The 8,574-nt window shown below is 45.6% G+C and overlaps 1 protein-coding gene across 1 annotated transcript; it reads left to right on the forward strand.

Moving 5' to 3' along the window:
- The first annotated feature begins 274 nt into the window (after positions 1-274).
- Positions 275-7,474, forward strand: TEKT4 (tektin 4). The gene is made up of 6 exons (XM_030284898.4): positions 275-862; positions 2,682-2,752; positions 3,974-4,117; positions 4,828-5,050; positions 6,470-6,624; positions 7,127-7,474. Exons 1-6 carry the CDS (start codon positions 344-346, stop codon positions 7,344-7,346), a joined length of 1,332 nt encoding a protein of 443 aa, XP_030140758.4. The 5' UTR covers positions 275-343; the 3' UTR covers positions 7,347-7,474.
- Positions 7,475-8,574: the final 1,100 nt, after the last annotated feature.

An 8,574-nucleotide genomic window follows, 5' to 3' on the forward strand; every position in this document is an offset into this window, starting at 1 on the left:
ATGGACTCTGCATGGAAGAAAAGACTGACTGCCGAAACCTTGGCCTCAGGAGGAATTTTTCCTATAAAAACCGTTTGTGGCAGGATAATATTTCCTTCCTGGAGCGAGGTGCCTTCACCCCCCTCAAAGCCCCGGCACTTCCCCTCAGCCCTCGGCAGCGCCATTTAACCGAACCGCCTTCCCGTTACCGCGGCAACGAGCCGCGTGGGGGCGGGCACAGACCCGCACCCACCAATCAGCGCCGTCCCTTAGGGCAGATTCGCTCTCCGATTGGCGCTCGCGGCTGTCCATCAAGCCGCCTCGGCGTTGGCCGCCGCGGTGAGGGGAGGACGGTGGCTCCGCCATGGCGCAGCCCGACGAGCCTCAGCCGCCGGTGGTTCCCTCCTGCCCGCTGCCCAGCAAGATCTGCGATGTGGCCCGCAGCGAGAGGCCTCGCTCCTGCTGCGGCATGGCCATGGCCGGCTTCCGCACCGCCAAATACCAGCTGCCCGAGTGGCACCGCCGCAACGCGGGGGTCTGCTACGAGGCGGTGACGGCGGGCGAGCGGGCGGAGCGCGGCCGCGCCGAGGCCGAGCAGCTGGTCAAACATGCGGCCGCCAGCGCGCAGCGAGCCCAGCAGCGCTCCAAAGCCACGCTGGGCCAGCGGCTGCAGGACGTGCACTTCTGGAGGATGGAGCTGCAGAAGGAGATCATGGAGCTGGACAGCGAGACCAAGCTGCTGGCGGCTCAGAAGCTGCGGCTGGAGCGGGCGCTGGATGCCACCGAGGTGCCCTACGCGGTTGTGGTGGATAACCTGGAGTGCCGGGAGCGGCGGCAGCCCCCCGACCTGGTGATCGATGAGGTGGAGAGGCAGCTGCTGAAGGTGAGCAGCGCCTCAGCTTGGGGACAGCCATGAGGATGTGAAGCTGCTGAAGGTGAGCAGCGCCTCAGCTTGGGGATAGACACAGAAATGTGGAGGGGCAGCTGCTGAAGGTGAGCAGTGCCTCAGCTTGGGGACATCACAGAAATGAGGAGGTGAAGCTGTGGAGGGGCAGCTGCTGAAGGTGAGCAGTGCCTCAGCTTGGGGACAGCCACAGAAATGAGGAGGTGAAGCTGTGGAGGGGCAGCTGCTGAAGGTGAGCAGTGCCTCAACTTGGGGATAGACACAGAAATGAGGAGGTGAAGCTGTGGAGAAGCTGCTGCTGAAGGTGAGCAGTGCCTCAGCCTGAGGACATCACAGCAGTGAGGAGGTGAAGCTGCGGCTGATGGAAGCGTCTTCTGCCATCCTGGGGTTTGGTGATCCTACCGGCGCTCCCAAGGAGTTGTTCGAGTCGTTGCTGTGTTTAAAAAGTGGTTCAAAGTGATTTGGGAAGTGATCAAATCGCTTTGGGAAGTGTGGCTGGAGGAGAGAAGATCCCTCCCTCAGCCCACACCCCAACAAAACCAACCCGGAGTTTTGTGCACCAACACAAAAATCCTATTCTGGCATCAATTCATTCTCTACTCGCCTTGAAATCCGCTCCTCTCTTACACTTTAAAACTTCACAGTACAAAAGTTCAGAACACTGGGATGTTCCTTGCCTGTTTCCATGCTCAAACTGATCAAAATTTGGCAGTTTCTGTCACTAATTCTCCCCGAGTTTTGCCAAGGTGATGATCCAACCCTGTTACCGAGATTCCTGTCAAATTCTAGTGTCATTCTTGTGCTGGATGTTACAAAACCCACATTTTCTGGGGTATTTTCCATCCTGGAATTACACCTATTCCAATGTCCCATAAATTAATTAATGATTATTCACCTGTAGCCTCCAGTCAGAGTCGGTTCATGATCAGTTACTCATTAAACCAGAGGATTAATATTCAAAAAATATGGATCAGACTGAAATGTTTAAACCTGGTGGAGTTTTGGGGATTATCCTGGAAAGAACCAGGAATTTCTTGATCCCTGTGGATCCTTCCCAACTCAGGATGTCCTAGGATTCCACATAGAGAGCATGATAGGATTTAAGAATATTTTGAATGGGAATTGAGTGTAATTTCTGATTTATAATCAATGTTTAAGAGGTTATTCCAGTTAAAAATATAAACAGGGAAGAGTTGGTGTAGGATGTTTCCATGTGGGAATTGTTACAAAATTCAGGGAATCTGGGAAATTTTTAGGTTGAAAAAGACTTTAAAGCTCATCAAGTCCACCCTGATTAATCTGGTTCCAGGCATGGGGATATTCCCTGATTTTTCCCTGTCTCAAAACTGAGAAGGGAATTCATTTATTCCATTTAATCTGATGGGATCTTGGAATGGTTTGAGATGGATGGGACCTTAAAAAAAATCATCAATTCCCACCTCTTCCCACTATTCCCACTGTCCCAGGTGGCTCCAAGCCCTGTCCAACCTGGCATTGGACATTCCAGGGATGGGGCAGCCACAGCTTCTCTGGGAATCTGTGGGGGAAGAATTCTTTCCATAACAGGATAACACTCAGACTTTTTCACGGAATCCAAAGAATTCCCAGGCTTTTGAAGTATTCCAGGTTTTTCAGCCTCCACAGCTGAGTTCCCTCAGGATCTGGTGACCCCAAAATTCCAAGTTTTACCATAACAAGGCGAGAGTAGATAAGGAAATTTAAGGATTTATCCCCAAATTGCTCCTCAGGATTGTGTTTCCTGCCCTGGATCCACAGAAGTGTCCCTGTTTTTCTTTAGGAAGCGGATCTGATCCGGGATATCCGGGATCTTCTGAAAAGAACCATCATCCAAGCCGCCACCCAGATAAGGTAAAACATTTCCCAGGATTCTTCAGCCAAATCATTCCTGGGATAAAGGTGGACACAGATCTCAGCCAGGCCAGGCTTAGGAACTTGGGAATTCCATTTAAACCTGGAAACATCCAGATTTTAAGGTCGATTTAAATGTTCCCGATTTCCACAGCTGTGTTGGATTTGTTTTCCAACACTAAATTCCAGTGCTGTAAAAAATGTTGTCTGGTCATCTTCTTGGGAATATTTTTGTATTATTAAAGGGATTTTTGGGATCAAAGGAGCTTTCCAAGAGGAAGTTTTTTGCCACCAGATGTCAGTGTGAACTTTAAATCTGGAATTTCTGTGCCAGGCTGGCTGTTCCTTGCAATTCGAAAGGATTATTTCCTTGGAATTCCTAACAAACCCTTTGGAAAGATGTTGTTGTATCCTAAAATCTATCAATATAAAGGAAATAACTGCTGGAAGCTTCATATTTTAGTTCAAAAAATTCTTTAACCTATTCCTGTTCTACCTGATAAAAGAAATACTGATTTTTAAAAATGGCTGTAAATGCCAATTAATATAAAGCTCTGTTAAATTAATTAGAGCATGAGAGGAGCCTAATGAGTTTAATTTGGGGGTTTTAATTGTTTTAAGATCATTTTAGCCCCATTTTAATCCCATTTTGACCCCATTTTAGTCCAGTTTTAGTCCCATTTTAACTTCATTTTATTCCCATTTTCCAAAAGAATTCCCAATTCCTTGGCTGAGAGTGACACCTGGTGTTATCAGCTGATAACAACCCACAGGCTTTTGTAATTAGAACCATTGTAATTAATTAACAACAAAGCAGTGATTTTAATCTGAATATCATTAAAGATTATCCAGTTCCATGGGCAGAGACCTTCCCCAATCCCAAGGTGCTCCAGCCTTGCCTTGGACACTCTCAGGGATCCAGGGGCAGCCACAGCTTCCCTGGGAATTCTGTTCCAAGGCCTCCCCACCTTCACACTGGAATTTTTTCCCAAAATCCCATCTCAGTCAGGGTCCTCACACTGGATTTTTTTCCCAAAATCCCATCTCAGTCAGGCTTCTCTTCCAGGAGGTGGCGTTGGGAAGGGAGAGTTTGGGATTTTCCAGCCCGAATTTCGTGGCTTTATTTCCCTGAGGAACACAAAGGCTGGAGCTGCACTTCCCAAAGAGGGATGGGGTGGGAATCCTCTTGCTTCCTGCTGAGCTGGGATCCCAACTTTCCAGATCCAACCGGATCCAGAAGGAGAACTGCGAGCTGGACTGGTCGGATAAGGTGGAGACGTATCACATCGATGACAAATGCGTTGGCTACTGCACCGACAGCACCAACGTCCAGTTCCACCCCAGCTCCGTCAAGTTCGAGGAGAAGTGAGTAATTCCCTGGGACAGCACACCTGGAATGCTCAATCCCTCTGGGATTGCGCATGGAAAGAGCTTCCAGGCGGCTCCATGGATGGAAAGGTTGTTTTGGATCTCCTACGTGGAATATTTGGGTTAGAACTTCCTGGAAACTCATCCAGTTCCAACCCAGCACCTTCCACCATCTCAGGTTGCTCCAAACTCCATCCTTGGGTTCTTCCATTCTTTCCATGCTGCTGGGACTGGGCATGGAAAGAGCTTCCAGGCAGCTCCATGGATGGAAAAGTTGTTTTGGATGTCCTACATGGAATATTTGGGTTGGATGTTCCTGGAAACTCATCCGGTTCCAATCCAACACCTTACACCATCGCTGGTCTATTAATTTATTTGGGGCTTTTTATTGATTTATTAGAATAGTCTATTAATTCATCCAATGATTTTTATTAATTTATTGGAGGATTTAACTGATTTATTCAAGGATTTTAATTCATTTAGCAGAATACTTTATTTATTTATTAATTAATTTAATTTCTTTGATTTATCCAAGTATTTTAATTAATTCAGTTGACAATTTGCATTAAAGCATTAAAGCATTAACCCTATCCCTCACGAGAAATCCACAAGAGCCGAACCAACCCGAAGCCGATCGCGCTTTTTCAGGGCAAGAACCATTTTTTAACGACAAAACTCCCAATTTCCCTCATTCCTTGTCCTTCCAGCGCCTCCACACCCAAATCCTGGGCCCAGTTCAGCCACGACAACATTTCCAGGGCGGAGCAGGAGAAACTGGCGTCGGTGCAGCTGCGCTCGCTCATCAACAGCATCATCCGCGACGCGTCCGAGGACCTGCGCATGCAGCGCGCTGCCACCGCCGAGGCCTTGGACGCGCGCTGCAGGGAGCTGGACGAGGCCAAGCTGCGCCTGGAGCAGCGCCTGGGGCAGGTCCGGAGCGTTCTGTGGGGTTCTGCCGTCCTGGCGGGTTCCATCTGCTGGGGAAATACTGGTTCATTGCATGGTTTGGTGTCAGGTTGGTGCCAGAGCTCACCCTAAGTCAGGGGTGGCTCCGTGTGGTGGAAAAGTCTCTCCTCCAAGCTGAGCTTCCAAAGAAAGGCTCAGCAGTCTCTGTTGTTTGGTCTCAAGGCAGTTTATTGCAAGTTATCTAAAAGATTTTCTTCTGGAGCTGCTGTGGTTTGCTCACAGCTCAGGCAGAGGCACACACACACCCTGACATCCTCTCTGACTCCTGACTGCTTCTTCTTCTTCTTCTTCTTCTCCTTCTTCTTCTTCTTCTTCTTCTTCTTCTTCTTCTTCTTCTTCTTCTTCTTCTTCTTCTTCTTCTTCTTCTTCTTCTTCTTCTTCTTCTTCTTCTTCTTCTTCTTCTTCTTCTTCTTCTTCTCCTCCTCCTCCTCTCCCCACCCAGGGCTGCTGCTGTCTTTTATATGGTACATTACGTGTTACATGGGTACAGTTTTTCCCCAATGCCTATTACCTATATTAAATGGTGCTTTTCTACTCTAAACCAATCTGTGAGTGCCAACATCACCAAGAACATGGAGGTAAGGAAGAAGAAAGAGGGAGGACAGGGCAGGCCCAAATCCCTCCATCTTAAACCTCTGACCCCCATGTACAAAACCAAAACCCCCCCGTACAGCACTCAAAAATTCTTCTCTTTACTTTGTGACTACTTCTACTATAATATCTAAACTTTTGTGACTTCTTTTTCTTCCTGCAAGAAGAATCATTCCATGGTTCAAATCCAAAATCACAGCTGTTTTCAGCTGCCTGCCAGGGTCTCAAATGCTTCTGACCTGGGCCTGGAACATCCAAAAATGTCTGAGGGACATTTTGAGTTCTGACAGGTTGGGATGCGCAGAGACGTTTCAGGGTTAATATGGGTTCATCGCACCGGGGTGAAGTGGTTTGGTGTCAGGTTGGGATGCAGGGAGAGGTTTTTGGGTTGTGTCGTGGTCTTGGTGGTTTTTGGTGGGATGGAGTTGGGTTGAACGCCTTAATCCTGAATGAAACACTTTGATTCTGAATTAAACAGGTTAATGCTGAATGAAACACCTTAATCCTGAATAAAACACCTTAATCCCATATAAAACACTTGAATTGTGAATTAAACACTATAATCCTGAATTAAACCCTAAAACTGGCTGACCAGGGAGCTCTGGTTGAGCCAGGATTCCCAGATTTTTCTGGAATGGCGGTGAAGTCAACCTGGCAGGTGACTTCAGCCTCCTCCAACATGGAGCAGCTCCTCCTGTGGATTTTACCGCTTCACCATGATGAAAGATGATATTTGGGGGATGATATTTATCATTGTTTGAAGATTTTTTTTCTCTTGGATTTCCTCTCCAGATCCTGAAGGATATTGGGAAGGAGGAAGCCAACATTGCAAACCTGAAAAAAGCCATCAAGGAGAAGGAAGCTCACCTGAAGGTGGCTCACACCAGGCTCTACGACAGATCCTTCCGGCCCAACGTCGAGCTCTGCAGGGATGAGCCCCAGTTCAGGTCACTCAATCAACCCCAATTTTAATTAACTTTAATTTAATTCAATTAACCCAAATTTAGCTAATAATCAACTCCTCCAAGGCTCCTCTTCCATCCCAAAGTGATTCGGGGCAGTTTTAGAAATTTTTTTACCTCACAACTTTTCATTTTTTGCCTCGTGACTTTTAATTTTTTTACTCAAAGTCAGAAATTACTTTTCAGTTCTATGGTTGATCTTTATCCCAAATCCAATCTTGGATCTTTCTGAGGTTTTTTTCCCTGATAAATTTCAGATTCTGTAGTTGATCTTTATCCCAAATCCAATCTTGGATTTTTCAGACGTTTTTTTCCTGATTAATTTTACATTCTGTAGTTAATCCTTATCCCAAATCTCGTATTTTTGAGCAATTTCTCTGAAGTTTTTTCCTGATGAATTTCAGATTCTATAGGTAATCTTCACCCCAAATCCAATCTCTTGGATCACCACCCCTGACTTTTCATGCCTTAACCCAACTCCTTCCAGGCTGGTGAGCGAAGTGGAAGAAATCACAGTATTCCTGGAGGCCCTGAAGAGAAAACTGATGGAGTCGGAGCAGAACCTGAAGAATTTGGAGGAGACCAGGATGAAGCTGGAGAAGGAGATTGCTGTCAAAGCCAACAGCATTTTTATTGACAGGCAGAAGTGCATGAGCTACCGAGTCCAATACCCCGTGGACCTGGAGGTGGCCAGTTACAAACAGTGATTTCTCTACTCAGCCTGCAAAATCCGGGAGAAAAACAATTCCTTCGTTTCTGTTGAGCCATTGGCAAGTGTGGAAAAAAAAAATTTGGGAGCTTTCATATGAAATAAATGGAGAAATTATATATTAAAGTGTTGTGTTCACTCAGTTTTCTTCTATTTGGGTTAAAATGCTGTAAATTCCTCTTCTTTTTCCTTTCCCCTTTCCTTTCCTTTCCTTTCCTTTCCTTTCCTTTCCTTTCCTTTCCTTTCCTTTCCTTTCCTTTCCTTTCCTTTCCTTTCCTTTCCTTTCCTTTCCTTTCCTTTCCTTTCCTTTCCTTTCCTTTCCTTTCCTTTCCTTTCCTTTCCTTTCCTTTCCTTTCCTTTCCTTTCCTTTCCTTTCCTTTCCTTTCCTTTCCTTTCCTTTCCTTTCCTTTCCTTTCCTTTCCTTTCCTTTCCTTTCCTTTCCTTTCCTTTCCTTTCCTTTCCTTTCCTTTCCTTTCCTTTCCTTTCCTTTCCTTTCCTTTCCTTTCCTTTCCTTTCCCCCTTTTCCCCTTTTTTCCTTTCCTCCTATAAAAGCCATAAACCAGAGTTTAAACCAGCTTAAAATCAATTTATTCCATCTCCAATCTATCTATAGAATCTGTGCCTATTTTGGGGGATTTCATCCTAATAATTAAATAGGAATGAACATTTATTAGGAATAATAAGGATTAGGAGTGAATACTTCTTAGGAATAACAATAATATCCAGGTAGAAATAAAATATTTATAGCTTGAAATGAGAGCAATAAAACTGAGGATCACCCACTCTGCAAGGAATTTAGGCTGCTCAGACATTATTAATTTAAAAAATGGTATTTTCCACAAATTTTCCAGGTTTGATGTCAATCTGTTCTTTGGAAAACCACTCCCAATCCATGACACCAGCTAAGATGAATCCAAGGATTTTTAATTTAATTTTTTTTTCAAGGAAAAAAAAGAAAATGTAACCAGCTTGGGAATGCAATCCTGAATTTCCACTTCAGCACTGGGATGTGGAGCTGCTGCTATGTTCTGGCTTTTCCCTGGGAGCAAAGCCTGTGGATGAGCTGTTATCCATCATTTTTTCCACAATTATCCACATCAGCTCTCCCAGCAAATGCCATGGAGCCATTACTGGGCACTTGTTAAATATGTGACGTGTCCAAACCCAGGGAAAAATGAGCAGACCAAAATTCCATCATTTCCCGTTATACAGGGATTTTTAACCTT

This window comes from Taeniopygia guttata, chromosome 14, assembly GCF_048771995.1.
Source record: "Taeniopygia guttata chromosome 14, bTaeGut7.mat, whole genome shotgun sequence".
Lineage (NCBI taxonomy): Eukaryota > Metazoa > Chordata > Aves > Passeriformes > Estrildidae > Taeniopygia > Taeniopygia guttata.